Raw genomic sequence first — 27,233 nt, forward strand, 5'->3', positions numbered from 1 at the left:
TGCCTACTGAAGAGTGCTACGGTACACCATCAGGGACAAATTACCTGAGAGGTGATCAGTAATGCATATTAGTGCCTTGGCCTGTAGGCTCGGCTAGCCTACTGTTTACCTGGCTGACTGGGAAAATCAGATTGACATGAGACTTAAAAGTCAAAACCAGAGGCAAGTTAACTAATACTGTTCATACTAAAACTTTAAATGTTTAAATGTTAGGATGTTTATTAAATGTTACAAAGATACATTCTCACACATGATCATTGAAAAAAATAAAAGCAGAGGCTATAACCTAGTTATTATAATAATTAAGTGATACATACATTTGATGCACATTAAAATGTTTTAAAGCATAGTGAAAGTTAGGCCTAAACTGTTTAAAGTTGGCAGACAGGTTTGTGATTAGACAGTACATCTTTAACATTACCATCTATAAATGGGGTTTAGACTCAGCATAAAGTAGTATGGTGAATATAATTACCATTGATAGAGTTGAGAAATTACACATTTTATTTGGTGAAATGAAAATATGAAACCAATGCCAAAATCTAAAACAAAATTAATAGTAGTTGTAGTAGGCATAGTATCATCAAATGAAATCAAATGTTATTGGTCACATAGACATATTTAGCAGATGAAACAATAGTAGTAGTAGGAGGAGGATGAGAAGGAAGAGGAGAAGTAGTAGTGGTGGTGGTGATAGATTAAGTAGTGGTAGAAGTAGTATCACTAAATAAACATTGCCATTTCAGTTAGTCTAAATAACTTGGTAGAATAAATTGGTTAAGCTCAATAATTTGATTATGCTGAGATAGGGACAACATGCTAGAATTCAGCATACACATGAGACTATCAATGGAAACATAAACCTGTTACATGCATATAAAGACTGGCAGAAAAGAGAACATCCCTGCTCCTTGTTCACCTGTCACTTGATTCCTCCCATCCCAGATTAGAAACTGTGCTTTACAAAAACACTATTTCCTTGCTCCCCTATCTCAAAATGAAGTGGAATGTTCTGGACCACTGACAACCGGGTAAGTAATGTAACAATAATGTACTTGGTTGCCATGGTGACAGCAAAAATACGCAACAATTAAAGCACACCAGGTGCACCCCCTGAATATCTTTTTCCTCATTCCCCTCTATTCACTCCTTGACCCTCTTATGGTCCTTTGCCTTCCTCTTTTGTCATGGGCTCTCTCTCACATCCATGTCTTCCATGTCACCTTCAATCTTTTCATAAACCTCTGTTTGATTCAGTCCATCGCTCATCGTACTCTGCCCCTCTGTTTAGCTCTCCTTTCCTCTTTTGGCCACAATCTAGTCAGCTCTTTGTAACCGTCACCATAACAACCACAAATGTTCTGACAGATTTGCTGGTACTGCATTGAGAGGGTAAGAGAGAGGCAGAGACAGAGCGAGAAAGAAAGAGGCAGAGAGAGGCAGAGACAGACAGAGAGGCAGAGAGAGAAAGAGAGAGGCAGAGAGCGAAAGAGGCAGTGAGAGAGAGTGAAAGAGAGAGGAGAGCTATCCACCCACAACCTTGCAACAATACATGTACGCTATGTTCTTCAATCATCTGAGACTCTTGACTTCTGATCTCCATTCCTCCCCCTGCCTATCATACAGTGGCATCCTGTTCCTGTTGTGTTCTATAATGGCAGACCCATACCTAAGCCCTTTGAAAAAATAAATACTCAGGTTCAGTATTATATCAACAAACAAATTTGGTCAGTTGAGTATAGCAATGATCCAACATCATAAAAATGTACTTTTAACATTACAAGAGTGGTAAATCCTTCAAATAACTATGTCTCAAAGTCACTTGAAGCACATACAAGGCTCATAATGCATTAGTATACATTATCATCTGGTGCTGAATTTTTTCTTCTTCCATTTTAACAGAGTTCAAATTCACTCTGTATCATATATGTAAACATCCTAAACGCCTTGCATTTATTTGCATTCTTCAAAGACACATCAGTTAGTGTTTTTTGCTAGGTGAGTTGAGTATACATTTTGTTCCAATCTTTTGATTTACAATGGAGCGGAATCTGGTCATTGCGATACAAATCTATAAAGCGCTCTCCTGCTGGACTGGGCTTTTCCAGTGTCATCTTGGTCCTTGTAGCCTGGTACTCTTATGTCCAGAGTTCTGTTGGAGCCATGCCCTCCTTGCTACCCAGTGGGGGAAGCAGATTCTCCTCAGACAGGAAGTTGAGGGGGAAGTGGACCAGTAGCCCCCTGACGGCCTCCAGCTCCTCTTTAGCCTGCTGGGGGTGTGTGTCACACATGCGTTCCAGGCCTGAATGCTCCTTCAGCTCCCTCATGTTGTGGACAGAGTTGCACGGGAGGCAGCGGAAGACCTGTTCCGGGTAAAGGGAAGGGAAGGAACAGTCCATGGGAAAGGTGAGCAGCAGAGAGGACAGGGAGAAGGGAAAGAGAGAGTGGATGTAATTGGGGATGCACATAAAAAAAGAACAAAAATAGCTTTAATTCTATTCATTTCCATTCATACCTTGTCATAAATCTTAGCATTCAGTTTTGCCGTCGTGTTCCACCCCACAAAGAATAACTGGTCACTGATTGGGTCATCGATATCGATCTGGGGTTCAGAATCGGCTCCTAAAAGCACCCTAGGAAGCACATGCACATAGAGTTGTAAGTCAGTTACTGCCAAACAGCTATGTTAACTGCACATTCAAACTGTTGCTAGAGTGACAGTTCGTAATACAGTATCTGAGTAGAGGTTGGTGAAAAAAATTCATATTTAAAAAAAAAAAATGTTTTAATGAATTCCTTCATACAGAGAATGATGACTACGCCTGCGCAAAATTGTCGTCTTAGATGGTTCCCTTGGAAACTAGAGGATATACTTGGTAGCTGCTGATTCGAAACGAATAGCTCTGCTGGCATAATAGGCTGCAGACAAGCTCTGTGAGAAGTATGCATATTCTGTCTAGGATCTTTAGGTACAGTTTCATTGCATCACAAATGCCAACAATTGCTAATCAATAGATCCATCCACTAGCAGGGGAGTCAGCGTTATTAGTATGTCAGTGTAGGGACCTTGGTTACGACCTCCCTCGCTAATATAAGGCAGGCTATGTGAGAGTGGTTCATCTCGTGAGAAACCTTTCATGTCCAAACACACCCAGGTTCAACACAGACACACTACATGACCAAAAGTACGTAGACACATGCTTGTTGAACATCTCATTCCAAAATCATGGGCATTAAAATGGATTTTGTCCGCCCCTTTGCTGCTATAACAGCCTCCACTCTTCTGGGAAGGCTTTCCACTAGATGTTGGAGCATTGCTGTGGGGACTTGCTTCCATTCAGCCACAAGAGCATTAGTGAAGTCGGGCACTGATGTTGGGCGATTAGGCCTGGCTCGCAGTCGGCGTTCCAATTCATCCCAAAGGTGTTCGATGGGGTTGAGGTCAGGGTTCTGTGCAGGCCAGTTCTTCAACATCGATCTTAACAAACCATTTCTGTATGGACTTCGCTTTGTGCACAGGAGCATTGTCATGATGAAACAGGAGAGGGCCTTCCCCAAACTGTTGCCACAAAAGTTGAAGCACAGAATCATCTAGAATGTCATTGTATGCTGTAGCATTAAGATTTCCCTTCAATGGAACTAAGGGGCCTAGCCCAAACCATGAAAAACCGCCCCAGAACATTATTCCTCCTCCATCATACGTTACAGTTGGCACTATGCACTGGGACAGGTAGCGTTCTCCTGGCATCCGCCAAACCCAGCTTAGTCCGTCAGGTCTGCCAGATGGTGAAGGGTGTTTCATCACTCCAGAGAACGCGTTTCCACTGTTGCAGAGTCTGAGCCGTTGTTGCTCCTAGACATTTCCACTTCACAATAACAGCACTTACAGTTGACCGGGGCAGCTCTAGCAGGGTAGAAATTTGAGGAACTGACTTGTTGGAAAGGTGGCATCCTATGACAGTGCCACGTTGAAAGTCACTGAGCTCTTCAGTAAGTCTAAAGGCCGGAGAGGGAGTATACGTGACAAAGGCCATTCTACTGCCAATGTTTGTCTATGGAGATCACATGGCTGTGTGCTTGATTTTATATACCTGTCAGCAACAAGTGTGGCTGAAATAAACACATCCACAAATTTGAATGGGTGTCCACATACTTTTGTATATACAGTGGGGAGAACAAGTATTTGATAACCTGCAAAATCAGCAGTGTTTCCTACTTACAAAGCATGTAGAGGTCTGTAATTTTTTATCATAGGTACACTTCAACTGTGAGAGACGGAATCCAGAAAATCACATTGTATGATTTTTAAGTAATTCATTTGCATTTTATTGCATGACATAAGTATTTGATACATCAGAAAAGCAGAACTTAATATTTGGTACAGAAACCTTTGTTTGCAATTACAGAGATCATACGTTTCCTGTAGTTGTTGACCAGGTTTGCACACACTGCAGCAGGGATTTTGGCCCACTCCTCCATACAGACCTTCTCCAGATCCTTCAGGTTTCGGGGCTGTCGCTGGGCAATACAGACTTTCAGCTCCCTCCAAAGATTTTCTATTGGGTTCAGGTCTGGAGACTGGCTAAGCCACTCCAGGACCTTGAGATGCTTCTTACGGAGCCACTCCTTAGTTGCCCTGGCTGTGTGTTTCGGGTCGTTGTCATGCTGGAAGACCCAGCCACGACCCATCTTCAATGCTCTTACTGAGGGAAGGAGGTTGTTGGACAAGATCTCGTGATACATGGCCCCATCCATCCTCCCCTCAATACGGTGCAGTCGTCCTGTCCCCTTTGCAGAAAAGCATCCCCAAAGAATGATGTTTCCACCTCCATGCTTCTTCCTCCAAACACGGTGAGTGGAGTTTAGACCAAAAAGCTCTATTTTTGTCTCATCAGACCACATGACCTTCTCCCATTCCTCCTCTGGATCATCCAGATGGTCATTGGCAAACTTCAGACGGGCCTAGACATGCGCTGGCTTGAGCAGGGGGATCTTGCATGCGCTGCAGGATTTTAATCCGTAGTGTGTTACTAATGGTTTTCTTTAAGACTGTGGTCCCAGCTCTCTTCAGGTCATTGACCAGGTCCTGCCGTGTAATTCTGGGCTGATCCCTCACCTTCCTCATGATCATTGATGCCCCACGAGGTGAGATCTTGCATGGAGCCCCAGACCGAGGGTGATTGACTGTCATCTTGAACTTCTTCCATTTTCTAATAATTGCGCCAACAGTTGTTGCCTTCTCACCAAGCTGCTTGCCTATTGTCCTGTAGCCCATCTCAGCCTTGTGCAGGTCTACAATTTTATCCCTGATGTCCTTACACAGCTCTCTGGTCTTGGCCATTGTGGAGAGGTTGGAGTCTGTTTGATTGAGTGTGTGGACAGGTGTCTTTTATACAGGTAACGAGTTCAAAACAGGTGCAGTTAATACAGCTAATGAGTGGAGAACAGGAGGGCTTCTTAAAGAAAAACTAACAGGTCTGTGAGAGCCGGAATTCTTACTGGTTGGTAGGTGATCAAATACTTATGTCATGCAATAAAATGCAAATTAATTACTTAAAAATCATACAATGTGATTTTCTGGATTTTTGTTTTAGATTCCGTCTCTCACAGTTGAAGTGTACCTATGATAAAAATTACAGACCTCTACAAAATCGGCGGTGTATCAAATACTTGTTCTCCCCACTGTATAGTGTATATCATTCCCATACCACTCAACCTCAGTAAACCTCTCTATCAGTGAACTAATTTAATGTAAAATCACAGACAGTGCAGAAGTGTATGGACTCTTTCCTGAGTCCTAACCTGAAACACTCTTTGCGCAGGGCCAGAGTGAGGGGTCCAGCCTGGTACTCCTCTCCCCCCATAATGGAGGGGATCCTTTCCTCATCCTCCACCAGCACAGCCAGCTCACTGTCCCGGCTTCCCAGCATACTGCGGTCATTGATGTTAGCTGAGCCTGGATGGAGGGAGCACAGAGAGAGTGGAGGGAATAGAAACCAGAGAGAAGAGAAAAAGAGAGACAGAACCAGAGACAGAAAGAGAGAGCAAAGAGAAGCGTGTTGTGACACTAATATCAGTGACGATGGCCATAGATGCTGCAGTGACTTGCTTACAACAAAGTATATGAGTTGGTAGCAGCAAACTTTCTTAATACCAAGACTGGGAAGATAGAAGGTTAACAAAAAACATTGTTTATAAACCCCTTTCCTGTGTCTCAAGGCCTCATCCTTATCTAGCTGACAGAAGCATCATAATTACTGTACCCTACCCAGTCCCAGTGTAATCATAATAATATCATAGCATGGAGCCATGCAACCTCAAGAGTTTCAGTGGGTTGTACCTAAAGGAGGGACATTACACAGTGTGGAGTGCATGTTTTTATATAACGATTCCAATACAATCTACCTCGGGAAAAAATGCATTCATCTTCAATGCGGGTGGTGCCTTTTAAGTTCCCCTTCCCTCCCTCCCCTAAAGTCCAGTATGTTTTTATAACTGAATATTTTATTAGCTCTGCATATCATTCACCTTGTGATTATTATGCAGAGACAGTAATTAGCAGCTTGTGATTGATCCCAGTGATGAGTCACAGTCACAAGCTGCGTCGGAAATGGAACCCTATTGCCTATAGTACACTACTTTTGGCCAGAGCAAAGGTAGTGTACTACAGTATATAGGGAATAGGGGGCCATTTTGGAAACAGCCACAGTGATGCCCCATCCCGTCTCATCTGTAAGTGTGGCTGTGATGACAGTGACTCACCGATGATGTAGCGGCGGTCATCAGCTATGAGGGTCTTGCTGTGTACGTAGATGAGCTCTGTGACCAGGGACTGGGAGAGCTGGGAGTGTGTGCGCAGACCACACAGGGTGATGTACTCACTCCACTGGTCCTCAACTGTGGGTAGGGAGACACTGGTTGGCTGACACACTGGCATAGAGCTAAAGCCAATGAATAAATGAACGCTAACGAAACAGGACCACAATTTAAACATGAGAAGACAGATGGGTGTTATAGGAAAAGAGGATGAAATGATTAAGTATGGGGAGAATGGAGAACTATACTATAGATAATATAGATAGTAAAGTTAGATACCTAGTATGAGCCTTCAGTTAGCGGAGGGTAAGCCAAACACAGGAGAGAAAGAAAAGCAGAAATATTATCAGAGATGAGACAGACAGACGGACAGTAATTCCAGATATTAGGTTGAATTGGAAATAAGTGAACAAAACTCACGTTCTCTCAGTCTCATCAGTATGGAGTACTCTCCACGGCACATGGTCCTGTCGTGAAAAATACATATTACTTACACCATCAAATCAATCTTTAAAGTTGTTTTCTTAAAACACAAAATGTATGTTTTAAAATTATGCAGTATGATACTGTAAGTTATTGTGTGCTACTTTTTACTGTGTGTGTGTGTGTGTGTGTGTGTGTGTGTGTGTGTGTGTGTGTGTGTGTGTGTGTGTGTGTGTGTGTGTGTGTGTGTGTGGGCCCATAAGGGAGGGTTCTGACCTGTAGGTGAAGTGTAATATGGCCTGGATGGCTTTCCCACCCCCCTCGCTGATGTCTCCTTCAAACCCAGGAAGCAGGGGCACCACCACAAACACCCTGTACTTCTTCTGCTCACTGAGGAACAGCAATAGAGTTAGGGAACAGGGTAGAAGAGGAGAGGGGGTTATATATCATTTCATTCAACATTGTTTTCAGGCAATATTCCAAGAGTATGGAAATCAGCTCTTGTGCTGCCACTCCATCAGGGCGGGGAAAGTAGGGATCTTAATCATTATCGGCCCGTTTCAAGGCTTCCATGTCTGGCTAAGATTCTTGAATCCTTGGTAAATGTACAATTTATCTTTTTTTTTTTATCTGCGAAATGTATTTTAAATGTAAACCAAACAGAGTTTAGGCCTGGCACTATTAAAGAAACAGTTTTAGTTGTTAATGATCTTGTCAATGCTTTCGACACTAAAGTGAAATGTGCTACTTTGTTTGTGGATCTGTCAAAAGCTTTTGATACTGTTGCCTGAGCTCTGACGCCTGGTTCATGGTTTCATGATTATCTCAGTGAAAGAACTCAGGCCATCATGATACAATACCAGTCAGAAATTCAGACACACCTACTAATTCCAGGGTTTTTCTATTATTTTTACTATTTTCTACATTGTAGAATAATATAATCAAAACTATGAACAAAAACACAGACGGAATCGTGTCGTAAGCAAGAAAAGTGTGAAGCATTTGTTTATATTTGAGATTCTTCAAAGTAGCCACCCTTTGCCTTGATGACAGCTTTGCACACGCTTGGCATTCTCTCAACCAGCTTCATGAGGTAGTCACCTGGAATACATTTCAATTAACCGGTGTGCCTTGTTAAAAGTTAATTTGTGGAATGTCTTTACTTCTTAATGCGTTTGAGCTAATCAGTTGTGTTGTGACAAGGTAGGGGTGGTATACAGAAGATAGCCCTAATTGGTAAAAGACCAAGTTCATATTTTGCCAGAACTAGCTCAAATAGCAAAGAGAAACGACAGTCCATCATTACTTTAAGACATGAACAGTCAATGCGTAAAATGGCAAGAACTTTGAACGTTTTTTCAAGTGCAGTCGCAAAAACCATCAAGTGCTATGATGAAACTGTCTCTCAGGAGGACCACCACAGGAAAGGAAGACCCAGAGTTACATCTGCTGCAGAGGATAAGTTAATTAGAGTTAACTGCACCTCAGATTGCAGCCCAAATAAATGCTTCACAGAGTTCAAGTAACAGACACATCTCAACATCAACTGTTCAGAGGAGACTGTGTGAATCAGGCCTTCATGGTCGAATTGCTGCAAAGAAACCACTACTAAAGGACACCACTAAGAAGAATAGACTTGCTTGGGCCAAGAAACACGAGCAATGGACATTAGACTGGTGGAAATCTGTCCTTTGGTCTGATGAGTCCAAATTTGAGAATTTTGGTTCCAACCGCCGTGTTTTTGAGAGACACAGAGTAGGTGAACGGATGATCTCCCCATGTGTGATTTATATAGAATTCAAGGCACACTTAACCAGCATGGCTACCACAGCATTCTGCACTGATACGCCATCCCATCTAGTTTGCGCTTAGTGGGACTATCATTTGTTTTTCAACAGGACAATGACCCAAAACACACCTCCAGGCTGTGTAAGGGCTATTTGACCAAGGAGAGAGATGGAGTGCTGCATCAGATGACCTGGTCTCCACAATCACCCGACCTCAACCCAATTGAGATGGTTTGGGATGAGTTGGACTGCAGAGTGAAGGAAAAGCAGCCAACAAGTGCTCAGCATATTTGGGAACTCCTTCAAGACTGTTGGAAAAGCATTCCTCATGAAGCTGGTTGAGAGAATGCCAATAGTGTGCAAAGCTGTCAGCAAGGCAAAGGGTGGCTATTTGAAAAATCACATATAAAATATATTTTGATTTGTTTAACACTTTTTTGGTTACTACATGATTCCATGTGTGTAATTTCATGGTTTTGATGTTATTCTACAATGTGGAAAATTGTAAAAATAAAGAAAAACCCTTGAATGAGTAAATGTGTCCAAACTTTTGACTGGTACTGTACATAAAGGTGAATCTGTTAAAAATGGTAAACTTCATCTACAGTATATATTTATATATATTTTGTGTAGAATGCATATGTTTATATTGTATTATGCAGGGTGCATTTGGAAAAGAGAACTAGGTCTCAATACGTCTTCCCTGTTAAAATAAAGGTTAAATAAAACATCTAAAAAAAACATTGGCAACAATGTGGTATTTGTGACATTAACAATATTGAATCATGATTATTTTACTTGACTTGATACAGACCATCAACTGACAAGCATGTATAAAACATGTATAACCAGGGGTGAAAGTAAGTCGGTAGGGTCTGGTATGGCGTCCCGGCAAAATAAATAGTGCGGGTACGCCATACCGGTAAAACATGAGCCTATCACATTATCCTAGGCCGTCATTGAAAATAAGAATTTGTTCTTAACTGACTTTCCTAGTTAAATAAATAACAGTAAAATAAAAAATAAAAACAAAATGTAAATCAAACTGTAAGCTATTACACCACTTTTTATCATTACCGCATGTCAGAGGCATGAACAATTTGAGAATTGACTTGAAAATGGGTGGTATAGCCTACAGTTCAAAATGCAATGTGGTTAGACGTGAACACTGACATTTTGCCAAGGCAGAGTGGAGTGGCCGACACTGAGATCTACGTGGACAGCAGTGGACTCATAACTTCTGTCCTAATGACAATCGCCGAATGTCATGACACTTTTTGGTGTTTTGTGTAACAGATGTCTCTTTCCATTCACCACTTTGTTTGGAGGCTGGAAATATGTTGTGAGTGGATGAAGGTGCGCAGGTAGCCTAGTGAAGGAGCCCTTTGACGTGACTACTTTGACAATCAGATGAAAACATCATGATCGGTTGTTTATGCCATAACAAAAGGTAATACTTTTTAAAAGTTAAATGACAAGCATTTACGACTAGGCCCACAGAGATGCTATTGAATGAATAGGGATTCTGTATGTAATTCTATGATTGGGCACAAGCACATATAGGAGGTCCCGAACCAGGAAGAAATGAATTCTACTTTCACCCCTGTGTATAACCCAGTGTGATGATCAGTCCAGTAAAATCATGTTATACAGTAAACCCAGCCGTGTGCTGACTGATTAAACCCAGACAGACAGAGCGAGAGACATGGTGGTAGAACCACACCTGTGTGCACGTAGGATCCTCTTCACGATTGCGTCACCGATGCCATTGTGCACGTTCTTCCCATCAGCACAGCTGATGAAGAACTGGTTCTGAGAGCAGAGAGGTAGACATTTGAGAATTTATACCACAACCCATACAACCCATGCATTCAATTGGACTTGATCGGACCATGTGGACTGTGGATGCATAGGGGACTGCCGTTATCGCAACCTTGACCTCCAAGTTGACTTTAGTACAGAGATACAGTCACAAGACAGCATGGGGGAGGCCAGGGCACTGAATTACCATCTTGCATTACAAAAAAACAACCTTGTCTCCTGGTTGATTTCTAGGCTTTTACAGCAATCAAACAGATAGGTAGAGAATATAGATATGGCATAGAATTAGCATGGTTTTGACTCTGGCAAATTGGTGCAATGAGTCTGGTAAGAGTCTGAGACCGAGTCTGGTAAATGGGTGCAATTAATTAATGTGTATGTGTATATAATGTATGTAGTGTGCTGGTAGCAGAGTTACCTCGATGTAGATGTAGTGTTCGCTGTTCTCGATGGTATGGATGTAGGCATTGAGGATAGAGTTCTCACAAGTTCCGGCTGACCAGCGATCCACAGAACGCAACACCTGAGAGAAAGAGAGGAGAAAATTTAAATCAATAAGCAATTGATCATCAAAAAAAGGAGAATGAGAGGCATTTCTGTGAGCTTGTATGTGTCCGAGCGGGTTTGTTCACGCTTATGTATGAGCATGTGTACCTGCACGGAGGCCTTCCCAGAGCCAGGCACAGTGAATGGCAGTGCATCAGCAGTACTGTGAGACTTGGGCAGAAGGCAGGGGAAAAACGTGCTTCTAATGTTCTTGTACTTAAAGATCTGTAGGAAGACAAAACAAAGACAATAAGAGCCAGATGTCTCTCTCACATAACCCTAGTTGTGTCTAGGGTTGTCCTTTGGAACCTAGTTTAGAGGTAGTGTACGTACATCCAAGTAAAGCCATGAAAGAAAGATCCTTAAGAACCTCTCATTTGACCTCTGACCTTGGCAAAGTTCCAGCGCTGGATGAAGTGGCGGGCCACGTCCCTGGCAGCTTTGCCATGGAGGGCAGCAGACAGGTCACGCCACGGCATACGGGGCACCTCAGTGCGGTCAATGTTGTCTGGGAAAACAAAAAACACATTCAAATTAAGGATTATCCCTCCGGTGTGTGTGTGTGTGTGTGTGTGTGTGTTAGTAAGTGACAGAGAGAGTGGTAGTGGGTGTTATGAATGGGGGTATAATGTGTGTATACTGTACCTTCGAATGGGCGGTCCAGTTGGACCCAGTCCCTCTTGATGAAGTTGCTGTAGTCCTTGCCAAGCCACAGCTGGGTGTTGTTCTTCAGATCCTCAGCATTTACCTCTTCCGGCTCTGGAGGCTTTGGATCCTGGGCTGAGTTGGACCCATCCACCTGGTCACCTGAATCAGCTGCCTAGGAGGCAGAATAGGACAGTCTGGCAATGAAGTCACTGCTTAACACCAGGTAACACTATGAACTATGGATTATCAGTACACAGGAGAAAGAAAGAAGAATCTTGACTTTGTCTTGTGATGCATCACCTCTGGCTTAGAAATTGTAGCCTTTGGCACTTCTTCAGAGATGTGATTGTCTGTCTCCGTGGGAACTGTGTCAGTCAACCGGTACTGGCTGTCGTCCCACCTCCCAAAGGCCAGGTCCAAGCCTCCAACGAAGGCCACTGATTGGTCGATGGCCACCATCTTCTCATGATGGGCCCAGAAAAACACCACAGCGGACATGTGGTTTGGGTGTCGCATCACCTGTTGGAGACATCAGTGAAGCTAAGGACACAAATCTAATTTAAAAAAAATGAATTTTAAATAATGACACAGTATAACACCAGCAATGAAAGCATGATGATGCTATGTGGGTTGGTTTGGGAGGTGTAAAGCACCACCTGATTGCAGAGCAGAGATTAGAGTGTCTTAGACAGACCTTGATGTTGGGGTGCATGTCCATCAGTGTCCTCTTGCTGTGGCCACTGTTTATACCCAGTGCCATCTCTACCTCCTTGTACAGGAGCACACACACTTTGACACCTTGTTCCTACACAGAGAAAAGAAAGGATGGATATACACAAAAGGTGGGAAGGAGGAAAGGACCCAGCTAGAACATTTGGTTCCTTGGATGTTGCGGGAAAGTATATTTTTGGTTTCACATTGGTTGTGGGAACGAAGCCATAAGTTTCCTGACCAGTAAAACTGAACGTTTTTTAAACATTCTGAGAACAGAAGTGAAAATGTAACCTGTTCTGGGATTGTTTATTTTTAAGTTGCAGGGAGGTTTGCAGAAATCTTTACTTGAGTTCATTGAACGTTTTCCTGGGAGGAATTATTAATGTTCGGAGATCTGAAAATATAGGTTATTTGTAGGTAATTAAATAACATTCTGAGAACATTCTCTAAATGTTGTGAAAGTTTTGTTATGGTTATTATTGACTCTAAGAACTACATTTTTAGGTTATTTTTAGGTTTTTGAATAACTTTCACTGAATGTTTCAATAAGACTTTTAATAGCATTGCTCGCTTACTTTGGGTTAACTTTTTTCTTAGAATGATCTCTGAACGTTACGAAAGTTTTCTTGTATTTTTTATGGAAAGTTTTCTTCATGTTCAGTTAACGAAATTTAGAGCTTATTGAGATTAATGGGTACAATTCACTTTTTTGAACAATTCCAGAATATTTCCAAGAACTTGCATAAAAGAGAACCAACCATACATTCTCTGAATGTTCTGGGAACATCACTTAAGTCACATCATTTTTTTGAACATTCCCAGAATGTGGTAAAAATATGACATTAAATAGAACCACATGGGAACTTGTGGTGGAATGATCTGTTAAGTACTGAAATTCCCACAGAAGAATGTTGTTTCTTAAAGTTCTCTGAACAATTTGAGAACATGGCTTTAAAAAGAACCATGAGGAAACCTGTAGGAAACATTATGCCGAAAGTACTGAAATTCCCACAGAATAACATTGTTTCTTGACATTCTCTGAACTATTTGAGAACATTCCCAATGTCAAACCATTTGGAGAAGGTTCCTAGAACATTACCAAAAATGTAATTAAATGTAACCATGTTTGAACTTTTGGAAAACATTCTGTTAAATGAAATACCAAGTAAATAATATATATTTTTTGTGAAGTTCCTTAAATGTGCTGAGAATGTTCCAAAGCCAAGCAATTATCCTGCACCATTCCCATAAAGTTGGGGAAGGTTGTATTCAAAATAACCAATATGATAACTATGCTCACACCAAGCTCTAAGAAACAAATGGTTCTGAGAACATTATGTGCTGGCTGGGAAGGGATTAACCTTCAGTGCTTTCAGGAGAGGAGGGAGGAGGACAGGTATAAGGGAGACTATAAACATATGTTGGCAGGAGAAAGGTGGGAAGTAAATTCGTACTGCTTTGCGTTTGAGGATCTGGTCCAGGCGCCAGTATGTTCCTGTAGCTGGCCTCTTCAGGAAAACCTCTGGGCTGAGCCTTGGAGGGAGGGAAATAAATATTCACCATGCAATATTAACCATGTACATATTTACACTGTGTCCTGCTGTTTACAGACTAATTAGAAACAAACCTAATAAATGTTGGAAAAAGTGGTCTCCGTTGTTATTGAGAGAGTGAAATCAAATATTTGTTTTGTTTGCTGTATGCTCTAATTTAGCTAACGACATAGTAGAGCCATGTATACAGTATACCGTATAGGGCTCTGGATAACCACTCTCTGTAATTACGGAGAGCACTGTGCTTACTGTACATGAAACTTGGAACACAGAGTATTCCTACTAGCCATAAAGATATACTGCATAATAATATAACGTTCTATTCTATTTCAATTGTGCTAGCTCTGCTCCTCACCACCAATCTGTGATGAAGATCTCCTCCTTGGCCTGCTCCAGAGCATCAGCCAGGTCTGCAAAGTAGCCACTGCCATTTACATACCTTTAATACAACCAATTCATAAACAGAGACATTACATTCAAGTTAAGGGAGCACAAAGCTATGGATGTATACAGTATGTACAAATACCACATCATCATCTAATGTGAAGCAACACACACACACACACACACACACACACACACACACATCTGACCATTTAGTGAGTGTGTTCTCCCGTGGTGGGGCAAAGCCCCCAAAGCGTTGGACCTGGAGGAATTCACAAGGCTCAGCCAGCCTGTTGATCTCATGGCTCCACCAGTGAGCCTGTCTGTAGCTGTTACACTTGATGACCAGATTCCTAAAACACACACACACACAACGCTCATGTAAGAACACACATACACATATGAGGCAACAGAGCGAGGCAATAGGGGAGAGTGGGGTATGTTGAACCAAATAATTATTTGAGCCACCCCAATTGTTTCTAGAAAACCATACACAAAATTAATCATGTGGCCAAATATTTAGGAAGAGTTCATCATTTCATAGAGTCTGTGAAGTAAGAAGCCATATGGGGAAAGTGGTAAGCAAGTTAGGTCCAAAAAACTGATTTTCACAAAGTCAAATTAATTTATTATGTTATAGGTTTCATGATGCTTGTATCTAAACCAAAGTAGATAGTTGAAATAATGTTTTATACATCAGTTGAGACTATAAGCTAAGATATGAGGTCCTAAACCTAGCATGAAAGTATGTCCTTGTAGCTGTGTGGACTAACATAGTCAACATATTTGCCTTGGGGTAAATTATGCCAACGGCCATGGGGTAAGTTGAGCCAATGTCCACCATACCCCATACATATTATCATCACATTTAGTCAGTTTCGTGCATAATATGCATAGTATATTTGCAATGTGTCATGTATGAACTCAAGATGCATATTTTATTGTTACATAGTAGACATCTTCATGCCCCCTGTATACAAACATAAAACAAGCAGGGGTCTAGCCCCCCTTGAGATTCTTGAGAGAGCAGCGAAGGGAGAAGTGAGAAAGGAAGAAGTTCATTTGAGCAGCAGCAAGGGATGAAAAAAATAGACTGAATGACACTGAAAAGGTTCAATGACAAAAACCAAAATGAACATGTACCTGTGCGAATGAGGCTATGATAGAGTAGCAGAGGCACACAAGGTCTTATCTGACGACATGGAGTCTGAGCTTCCTAAACATATCAAGAATCTTGCGGACCAGTTTCATGGGCTTTGTAGCCTCAAATGCAGAGAACTTGCCTAATAATTGACACATTGAAACATCCCTGTCCCAGACAACTGGTCAAGAAATGGAAGGGTAAGTGATATTGAACAGAAAGATCTATATCTGAATATAGGCATACGTTTAAGATATACAATACACCACATTAATTAATTAAACGTTGACCTATCAGCACCATTACTTACGGTCACAGGACACCATCAACCACTTACCCCAAGGTCACTCAACTTACCCTGTCCCATTCTCAATTTACCCCAAGTTGTGCCAAGAGACCACTTTTTTTGGACAAGCTATGTTTTCAAAACTGTTATGTTTACATGAATTCCGATTATTTCCAGCGATACACAACATCCTGAAATATATGTATATATATTTTTTTTAGAAATAATACTGTATGTGACATGTTCCAGGAATCTGTGTATGTTGCACATCACTACTACACAGGAGAGGCATTTTAATGTTTAAAATTGTTATTTTTTTATAAAAATAAGTTCTGGGGAAGAAATGCCTTATTGAACATGTGGACTGTCAATTGCCTTAATAACAAACGTGTATGCCATCTGTAAATAAATAAAATAAAAATAATGAATTACAAGCCTAGTTGGTTTAACAACGAAAAAAGACAGGAACCTTCCTGCTAGCCATGATTGGCTGAGATAATGGATGGGCTGGACATGAGTTCGGATTGGTCTGTCATGTAGCATGCTTCTGTTTATAACACGAGTTGCTCATTATGTGTAGATAATCCTTTCTACCAAGGATTTTTTTAAAGATATCATGAAGAACTGAAAAAGTGTTGCTACTGCTGAATTTAACAGGCACTATAGACAAAGATCAGTGGGAAGAAGTTGTGATGTACTACCATTTGCATTGCTAGTTATAGCCTAATGTTAGCTAGTTAGCTAACATTGAACCTAGTTGGTTAGCTTCAGCTACCTGCAGATTCATGCATGGTGCATGGTAGTATGGGTTGGGATTATGGGTCTAAACAAAAGACTCCACTATGCAAGTATCCTTTCACTGTACCGTTTACACCTTCGGTATCCTGTGCATGTGACAAATAAACTTAGATTTTATTTCATTTAGTGTGTGTTTACCAGAGACGGCAACGTGAAGAACAACATGACATGCACCAAAGTCAGAATAGGATATAGGCCAAGGACCAGATAAGGTATATTTTTACTAATACTTTTTTTCTATTACTTTCACCACTTTTAGTCTTAATTTTTGGTTGTTTACAACAATACCTTATTCACTCTGTTAAGTACATGGCCTCACACGTGAATCCTTAATTAATATGGGTGGGGCTAAGGCTTATACAGGTGATAACGATGCTGAATGGGTGTAGAAAAATAAGAGCTCTCCAGTTGGTGAAACACAAAATTTTCTCAAAAGTAGTGTTACAAGTTTATCAACTTTCAAAGCAGAATTACTTTCCCATTGTTCCTCTACTGCAGTGTATGATATACAATTGTATATCTCTGAGTCTCTACTTTTATCCAATGTAAAAAACATAAATTCACATTTTGCTACATAGGAACGAATCAAGGAGGTGGGTCACATATTGTATTCCCCTTGACATAGTGATGCGGAATGTAAAAAAAATCTCAATTTACCCCACACTCCTACCTGCCTGCACGAATACACACACAGCTAGGGATTGACTCATAAATAAACAATTAAGAATACAAATGTGTACTTCCCAAGTGTGATCTATATTTGAGTGTACACTTTTATGGTGTGTCTGCCTACAAATAGATAATAACATTTTGGACACCACTGTGGACTTACCTGGTGAAGTTCTGAATACAGACCCCATACTTGGTATCAGTGTATGCACGGCCCACTTGAACTTTGAACTCTGGGTCAAAGACCAGTACAAAGCAGACGACCCCGTTTTCCCGGTTCATATAGAGCAGGAAGGAGTCCTTGACCACCAGCCAGCGCTTTGACCAGCGGAAGCAGAACTGGTGATGACCAATACAGTTCAGCCCCTGGATACGATGACCTCCTGACCTTTTGAAGATGGAACCCTCCCTGAAATGCAATGACATCACTCACATTGCTCACACGGACATAGAATTAGTCACATTAAAATATACTGAATAACATTCACTCTCACTTTCTCATATACCATCACACACTCTCATAGACTGTTAATATTGCTTACAGGCCTTTGGGTCCAAGATCACTGACAAAAGAGAGAGCACTGACATCAAGGAATTCCAGCTGGAATCAGAACAAGATAGACAGTGATGACAGCACATCCTGACACTGAATGATAATTGGTGTGTGTGTGTGTGTTTCATCTTCACTCACCATGCCGTGGAAGTTCTTACAAAAGGAATTCTCCAAAAGGCCATTTAGATATTCTTCAAGATATTTCTACAACAGAGAAATCAGAAATCAGGACTGATAGCCTACTAGCCCGCAGGGGGTTCTGAGAAGAAAAAAAAGTATATATATACAGTATATACATACAGTTGAAGTCGGAAGTTTACATACACTTTAGCCAAATACATTTAAACTCAGTTTTTCACAATTCCTGACATCAGTCACGTGATCGGGTCTTTCTCACAGGCTACAAGTGAAGACAGACACATTGGGGATGCAACTGCACGCGTTCTTATCCAATTCCGAGGTGCATATTGAAGACATTGGAAGAACTGTCTACATTTACTTTTTGTCAGCCAACAAGATGAGTAGGCCTAACGAACAGCAAAAGCACTAGCCTATGTCAATCTACTATCCCCCATAGTACAAAAGTTTACCTATTCTATGCGAGAATTAAATATTCCATAGTCTGAGAGAACACCGTTATCCAAAGTGACCACAAATGTGATTATGCATGCATGTAATGCTTTTATTATAAAGGTGCATTTTTATGCTGAAAATTATCTTCCCCAAACTTGAACCTCACGCGTTGCGTATGTATGCCAGTTAGGCTTTACACCCGTTATAAAGCGGATTAATGTGCTTAAATTTGAAGAAGTTATTTGGTCACTTTATTTGTGATACAAACCTCATGAAAACATATAGTCCAATGTGCTAGGCTACATTAGATGTGTGACTATGATTTGAAAAAGTCACAAAACAAAGTGATCATATACAATTCCCAAGTGATAGGCTAATATTGTCACCCATCACACTATTCTTGATTTAATCTTGTCTTTACATATACTCAATAATAAATGTGTGAAATTTGTTTTGATTTAGAATGGACCATTATCATGCAGCTATCTCAAAACAGGGGCACCGGGGGAAAAAATACGTCAGCTACGCACTTAAATAGCGAATGGAGGACGCTTTTCCAGTGGTTAATTTTCATGCCAGCCAGGTAGAATATACTGCTGTTTTAAAGAGAAGCAATGTGCTCAATATTAGGAAGGCTGAGAAATAAATATACTAGACCTAGCCTGTAGAAAGCTGATGGTATCCTCCTCTTTTTAATAGAGGCCATCACTCTGTTTTGTCACGCAATTGCATAGCCTATAGAAATGTTGCACAACATGAGCTCATGGGCTCTCATGAAGTGTTTGATTAGATTTTCGATTACATTTGCATTGACGTCACAGTGATTAGAGGGGCAATAAAGTACAGAGTACCAGGAAGTTAGCAAGTTTGGTAGGCTACTAATGACCATCAGCAGCATCCGAGCTTGGAGAAGCCTAATTACCGTAAATGGTCACATGGAATTTGACTGCCATCAGGACTCGTGACCGCCGGTGTGGCGGTAATATGGTCAGGGTAACAGCCCTATGAGCGATCTCTTAATAACTAAATAGATTCCCTGTTGCTATTGACGTCATTCCAAAGGGTCAGTTTAACAGAGCAAAATAAAATTTAACCATACTTTATAAGTCATATATCATCAATATTTAGGCCTATATAGCATTTGCAAAGTCATCGACAACTATTTTTTTCAATTCAACTCAGGGTTCAACTAAAAATATACAAACCATTATAGGCCTAGGGTTTCACGCTTTGGTTGTTTTTAAATTTAATCGTCAAGTTGTTAATAAATATGTTGGATTCATGTCTCCATCTCAACCAAAAATCTATGTTAAAGAATAGGACTAAATCAAATCAAACTTTAAATGCACTTTAATTAAAGTTTGATTTGATTTAGTCCTATTCTTTAACTTTGATTTTTGGTTGAGATGGAGACGTGAATACAAAATATAAATTGTTAATTTGTAGACAAACTGGAATTAAAGCCAGACTAAGTCAGTGGAACAAAAGATAAACTAATGTAACAGTTTTTATTCAACCTTAAAATGAGTAACACACCCATGGCCACATTTTGAGATTACTGTAACTATAAATGTCTTATCATAAAAGGTGTGCATTATGCATGTTCAAGATATCATACAAAATTTGCAGGTCTGTGGAGATATTCACAATAATCTGTCCAGATTCTTGCACTACAGATGTAGGATCACAATGTTTCTGCACAGTAGGAAATGCAAACTTGTAGCATATTCAAGGTTTAAAAAGGCTTTAAAGGTATGTAATTTCCACTTTAAAATGACAGACTTGATTTGCCCTACTGAAAAATGTATCAACCCCTACAAAAAAATTCCATTAATTATAATCCACATAATAATTCACATTGCCTGTTGCTGCAAGATTATTTTCCTGCTGTAGCAAACTGGCTCAAATTAAGATCCTAAATCTGTATGTACTTTTTATGTAATCTCAACTGCAATCCAGGTCATTTAGTTGTGCTATTATATGAAGCACATTTTATTCCCATTTGAACTTTGTGCTTTTCAACGGTTGAAAGCAAAGTTATAACACATTGGGAATTCAACAAACTTCTGTCTGTCTTGAGTGGGTGCATAAAGGTGGAAATCTCATTGATCAACATCTCAACCAAATATTACCCACATTTCCATGTTGTATTTCCACCATTGACATGGTGTGCCCAGTGGAGTGAGCCTTTATGTGAGACTGAGTTATGTGTGGGTCTCTGTCTGCGTGTGTACCATGGTGTTTATCAGAGTCTGTCTTTGTGCATACTGTATACAGTTTGGGTGGGTCAATGAATGTAAGAGTGATACCGGTTTACTGGAGGTTTGTCTCATCCTCTCAGTGCCGTGTAGACTTGGCATCTCCTCTGTCATAGCCCTCAGCTGTGCTCTCTGGGCTGCAAATCTAAAAAGAGATATTTGAATATTCTAAAAATGTTCCTTCTTAAACTCATACAGAAATCACAACAGGTCTTCACTCTGATTTGAATTGCATCCCCTCTAAACAAATTACTCTCCACTCAGATGATGGGTTGCTTTGCATGTCTGAGCTTTAATTGGTGCTCTGAGTCTGACCTTCCCAGAGGCAGGAACTGAGCCATCATCTTGTGCTTGTAGAGGTCACGATGCAGCTCCTGGAAGTGCTTGTACTTCCTCTTGACCGTCCAGGTGAACTTGCCATGGGTCAGCTTCACAGTGTACAGAGAGCACACACTGACCTGGTAGAGAATACAGTACATGTCATACACCTACAGTTGAAGTCGGAAGTTTACATACACTTAGGTTGGAGTCATTAAAACTCGTTTATCAACCACTCCACAAATTTCTTATTAACAAACTATAGTTTTGGCAAGTCGGTTAGGACATCTACTTTGTGCATGACACAAGTCATTTTTCCAACAATTGTTTACAGACAGATTATTTCACTTATCATTCACTGTGTCACAATTCCAGTGGGTCAGAAGTTTACATACACTAAGTTGACTGTGCCTTTAAACAGCTTGAATAAATTCCAGAAAATGATGTCATGGCTTTAGAAGCTTCTGATAGGCTAATTGACATCATTTGAGTCAAGTGGAGATATTTCAAGGCCTACCTTCAAACTCAGTGCCTCTTTGCTTGACATCATGGGGAAATCAAAAGAAATCAGTCAAAAAATTGAAGACCTCCACAAGTCTGGTTCATCCTTGGGAGCAATTTCCAAACGCCTGAAGGTACCACATTCATCTCTACAAACAATAGTACGCAAGTATAAACACCATGGGACCACGCAGCCGTCATACCGCTCAGGAAGGAGACACGTTCTGTCTCCTAGAGATGAACGTACTTTGGTACGAAAAGTGCAAATCAATCCCTGAACAACAGCAAAGGACCTTGTGAAGATGCTGGAGGAAACAGGTACAAAAGTATCTATATCCACAGTAGAACAAGTCCTATATCGACATAACCTGAAAGGCCGCTCAGCAAGGAAGTGCTGAGCACTGCTCCAAAAGCACTGCTCCAAAATCACCATAAAAAAAGCCAGACTACGTTTTGCAACTGCACATGGGGACAAAGATCGTAATTTTTGTAGAAATGTCCTCTGGTCTGATGAAACAAAAATAGAACTGTTTGGCCATAATGACCATCATTATGTTTGGAGAAAAAAGGGGGAGGCTTGCAAGCCGAAGAACACCATCCCAACCGTGAAGCACGGGGGTGGCAGCATCATGTTGTGGGGGTGCTTTGCGGCAGGAGGGACTGGTGCACTACACATAATAGATGGCATCATGAGGCAGGAAAATTATGTGGATATATTGAAGCAACATCTCAAGACGTCAGTCAGGAAGTTAAAGCTTGGTCACAAATGGGTCTTCCAAATGGACGACCCCAAGCATACTTCCAAAGTTGTGGCAAAATGGCTTAAGGACAACAAAGTCAAGGTATTGGAGAGGCCATCACAAAGCCCTGACCTCAATCCTATAGAACATTTGTGGGCAGAACTGAAAAAGCGTGTGCGAGCAAGGAGGCCTACAAACCTGACTCAGTTACACTAGCTCTGTCAGACGGAATGGGCCAAAATTCACCCAACTTATTGTGGGAAGCTTGTGGAAGGCTACCTGAAACGTTTGACCCAAGTTAAACAATTTAAAGGCAATGCTACCAAATACTAATTGAGTGTATTCTGACCCACTGGGAATGTGATGAAAGAAATAACAGCTGAAATAAATCACTCTCTCTACTATTATTCTGACATTTCACATTCTTAAAATAAAGTGTTGATCCTAACTGACCAAAGACAGGGAATGTTTTACTAGGATTAATTGTCAGGAATTGTGAAAAACTGAGTTTAAATGCATTTGGCTAAGGTGTATGTAAACGTCCAACTTCAACTGTATATACACATTTACAGTTCTCACACACACACACAAGCATGCAGCAATGCATATTATATACAGACACACAAATAAACAGTATGCATATGTACATACTGTACACAGACAAAAAAGGAATGCACACACACACACACACACACACACACACACACACACACACACACACACACACACACACACACACACACACACACACACACACACACACACACACACACACACACACACACACCTTGGAGCGTGTGGTGTATCTCTCAGTGCTGTCCACTCTGCAGATGACCTGGGTCCCAGGCAATAATACCGGCACACCTGCCTCTTTTACGTCCAGCAGATGATGGACCACCAGGAAGGGACGCTCTTCTTCTGTGCGGGGGCAATCCATCATCACAGATTAATAAAACACCACAACTGGAGTCTCTCATCAGTCTGATGTGATGTAAAGCTATTTGGATGGAGGGAATAAAAAAATGTATAGGCTATATAAACAACTTATGTCTGTGTTTCCTCACCTCCTTCCTTCATGAGACCATCTAGCTCTTCCTTGCTTAGCTCATAGTTGTCCGTGATGAAGCGCTTTGTCTTTTGGGTCTCCGCCGCTCCCCCCTCTGGACTGGAAGGGGTTTTGCAGCATGCTGGTGCTGGACTGGCCATTGTGGTCTATCCCTTTTATTACACAGAAAAGGAGCACTAAATATGAATCACAGTCCACCATCATAATCTTCAAGACATCTAGCTATGGTGTCCAAAAAGTTAAAAGCACTGGCGTCTCAACAAAAGTGTTGTTGAAGTTTGACTAAGTTAGGACTGCTACTGCCAAAATATTTCTTCAGAGGCTACACTGTTTGCAAGATTAGTTGGAGTATTGTTTTTCTCTATGAGAGAGAGGAACGCAAACATGGTTAAATAACTGAGAAACTCTCAAATCTAGCTGGAGTCCCACTACAGGCCAATAGTGGGACTCTACAACACTATGACAGAGTCATTTAGACTAATTTCAGGCCTGTGCCAATAAGGCAGAGAACAATTTTTCACACACGTTATGTAGGAAGTACAGTACCGTAAAGGATACATAACACAGCTAAGTAATAAATAGTGGGAAAATTGATCTATGAACTAGGAGAAACTGGGGCTTCAAGTGTGTCTAAATATAATCCTGGGACCTCTCAAGTGCCTCAGACACCGCAGTAAAACAGGCAGTTCACACCGATCACACCACAGCAGCAAGCAGGTGTAGAGGGACTAGTGTCAACAGCTAAATATCATGTGTGCACAATGACATTTGGGTGGGTACTGAGGAGCTGAAGAGGAAAAAAATAAGAGATAACAGCTTTAAACAGCAAATACAGAGAGCCATCACCGCAATCATGTGTTGGTGGTGTTTACCTGGTTTATCATCGACAGTGTGATACATAAGAAGCCTGGGACACAATGAGAGAGAAGAAGGGTGTGTGCAAATGCATGTGGGTTGAGGGATCCGATTGGCTGACAAGATTTGTTTCTAGGGCAACCAGGTGGAACACAATCCAGAGAGAGAGAGAGAGAGAAAGCATTGTCAAAATGTGCACCACCGTCTCCTACAAGTCTCTTACTATGCAGAGTATCATTTCTAAAGAAAATATGTACTTTTTACCCCCATATATTTTCCCTGACACCTAAAAGTACTAGTTACAATTAGAATGCTCAGGCAGGACAGCAAATGGTCCAATTCACACACACCTATCAATATAACGCGTTGTCATCCCTACTGCCACTGATCTGGCAGACTCACTAAACACAAATACTGCATTTGTAAATGATGTCTGAGTGTTGGAGTGTGCCCCTGACCATAAATAAATAAAAACAAGAAAATGTTGCTGTCTGGTTTGCTTAATATAAGGTGTTTGATCTATAGCATTTACTTCTACTTTTTACTTTTACTCAAGTAGAGATTGAGAGATTGAAAACCAGATAGGACTACTTTTAGACTTTTACTCAAGTAGTATTTTACTGGGTGACTTTCACTTGAGTCATTTTCTATTAAGGTACTGTATCTTTACTTTTACTCAAGTATGACAATTGAGTACTTCACACACAACTGGTGGCTCCATAATTATTGTAAAACAACCAGTACTCCCATGGAACCAAAATCTATGATCAGCCAGTTAGTTGCTTAATTTATTACACCATAATCAACACTTTCTTAAAAAGGTTCTATATTCTAGCTAGTTTGTCATTAAAATGACTGACTAGCTAGAAGATTTCCCCGCTTAATCCACAATTCTTCATAGCACCTTTATAGCCGATGGAAAGTTTTTGTCATAGCCTCCACCCATCCCAGTTTCACCATTGCAGTTACAGAGTTCCAAAACACTCCAGGGAAAAAACTCAAATCTTGGCATACGAGCGTAGGAGAAGATTTGGCAATGTGAAACAATAATGAAGGGTCCCGTTGAAATGTCGCATCGGCCCTTATTAGCAGGCCTATTTACGTGTTGTTTAAAACAATTTCTAAATCACGGTAGTTCCCTTTAAATAGTTAGAGGGGGTAATTTGGCAGAGGCGTATGCTACTTACTAAAGCGTCACACAGAAAACATCTGAAAGACGATGGTCAAATTCCAAATAATTCCGTATTGTTGAATCAAAAAATCTGTTAACTTCTACCGTTTTTCATTCCAGTTCCTCCGTCCTAGTACACTTAACAGTAGTTTTTTTTAAGTAAAAGAGAAGCGTGAGACACGCCCGATACCGTACTCACTCTAAATGATGCACGCATAAATGTTTCTTCCGGCTGCATGGAATGTTCATGCATTATTCATGAAATCATTCACCGAGACTAGATACTACTATAGCATAATTAATCATATAGGAGTTTCAATATGATACAGTAGCGCGCGATTAGTTGTCCGCATAAACATTGCATTTCTGTATCAACAATGTATACATTTTCCTTACATATGACCTATCCATGATCATAGAAAATGTTGCATTGTGGCTGGCATAGGAGACAGCAGCGCTCCTGGCTACAAGCCAGGTTGTCGGTGGTTGTCAGCATTAGCCTGCATTGCGATTCTTCTATTAAAGGTCCAATGCAGCCGTTCTTATCTCAATATCAAATTGTTTATTGTGATTGTTTTCTATTAAAATGCTAAAAAAATAAACAACAACAAAAAAAGACTTCTTAGCAAAGAGCAATTTACCAAGCAATCATTTTTCTAGGACTATCTGGAAGTGGTCTGAGTGGGGAGGGGAAAACTGAAAACTAGCTGTTATTGGCAGAGAGATATGGAATTTGGAACTCTCTTTATTATTGGACTATTAGCAAATTTACCGCCTGGTGATGTCACCAGGCAGGCAAAAACTCCACCCCACCAAAACAGCTCTTTTTAAAAAGCTCCTACACTAAAAGTGCATTATCATAATTGTTTTACAATTTCGCAGTATTATTCCAACCTCATAGTGTGGAAATATATATAAACACAGGGAAATAACGTTTTTGACTGAACTAGGCCTTTAACATTTTGAAGTAACAACTACTTTTTTTTTTTTTTTTACTACTTTTTGCATAAAATCTTTGGGTGGAGACTGCAAATTTGGATGAACCAGCAGAAATTGTCCAGCCATAGTGCTCACATGATGGTCAGTCATTCAAGGTCAGACGGACTGAGCACACCCTGTACACTCAGTGGAAGTAGCAAATAAAATGTGTTCAACCTGAATATATTTTTTATCTCAGATTACATTGTTTTAATATTGGAAATACAAAAAAAAAATTATATCTAAATAATATGAAGATCAAAAAGCTTTTTTTTAAAACACATTATTTTTTGCCCAAAGAAACATCAAAACATGGTCTTAAAGGTGTGTAGCCTATTCTTATGTAACTCAAAAGTTGGTCAAAAGTTGGTGAGGGTAGGTAACAACATCTCCACCCCGCTGATCCTCAACACTGGGGCCCCACAAGGGTGTGTTCTCAGCCCTCTCCTGTACTCCCTGTTCACCCATGACTGCGTGGCCATGCACGCCTCCAACTCAATCATCAAGTTTGCAGACGACACTACAGTGGTAGGCTTGATTACCAACAGCGACGAGACGGCCTACAGGGAGGAGGTGAGGGCCCTCGGAGTGTGGTGTCAGGAAAATAACCTCACACTCAATGTCAACAAAACAA

General features: G+C 40.8%; 1 protein-coding gene across 2 annotated transcripts; it reads right to left on the reverse strand.

Annotated features, from left to right (window-relative positions):
* Window positions 1–201: 201 nt before the first annotated feature.
* Window positions 202–25,826, reverse strand: LOC106567877 (phospholipase D2). 2 transcript variants are annotated; one of them, XM_014137719.3, is made up of 25 exons: window positions 25,638–25,817; window positions 24,468–24,582; window positions 23,594–23,747; window positions 23,317–23,447; window positions 21,286–21,428; window positions 21,022–21,115; window positions 18,278–18,343; window positions 18,129–18,187; window positions 17,750–17,995; window positions 14,902–15,045; window positions 14,664–14,747; window positions 14,210–14,288; window positions 12,736–12,846; window positions 12,342–12,560; window positions 12,039–12,213; window positions 11,783–11,901; window positions 11,502–11,618; window positions 11,266–11,370; window positions 10,750–10,838; window positions 7,516–7,629; window positions 7,237–7,283; window positions 6,763–6,897; window positions 5,803–5,956; window positions 2,516–2,633; window positions 202–2,363 (listed from the first exon to the last, which is right to left on the reverse strand). In XM_014137719.3, the coding sequence occupies exons 3-25, from the start codon at window positions 23,733–23,735 to the stop codon at window positions 2,139–2,141; spliced, it is 2,916 nt and encodes a 971-aa protein (XP_013993194.1). In that variant the 5' UTR covers window positions 23,736–23,747; window positions 24,468–24,582; window positions 25,638–25,817; the 3' UTR covers window positions 202–2,138. The 2 variants fall into 2 exon arrangements, with proteins under 2 accessions (XP_013993194.1, XP_013993193.1); XM_014137718.3 differs by lacking the exon at window positions 24,468–24,582 and having other exon boundaries at window positions 25,638–25,826.
* Window positions 25,827–27,233: the final 1,407 nt, after the last annotated feature.

This window comes from Salmo salar, chromosome 13 (assembly GCF_965601325.2).
Source record: "Salmo salar chromosome 13, fSalSal1, whole genome shotgun sequence".
NCBI lineage: Eukaryota > Metazoa > Chordata > Actinopteri > Salmoniformes > Salmonidae > Salmo > Salmo salar.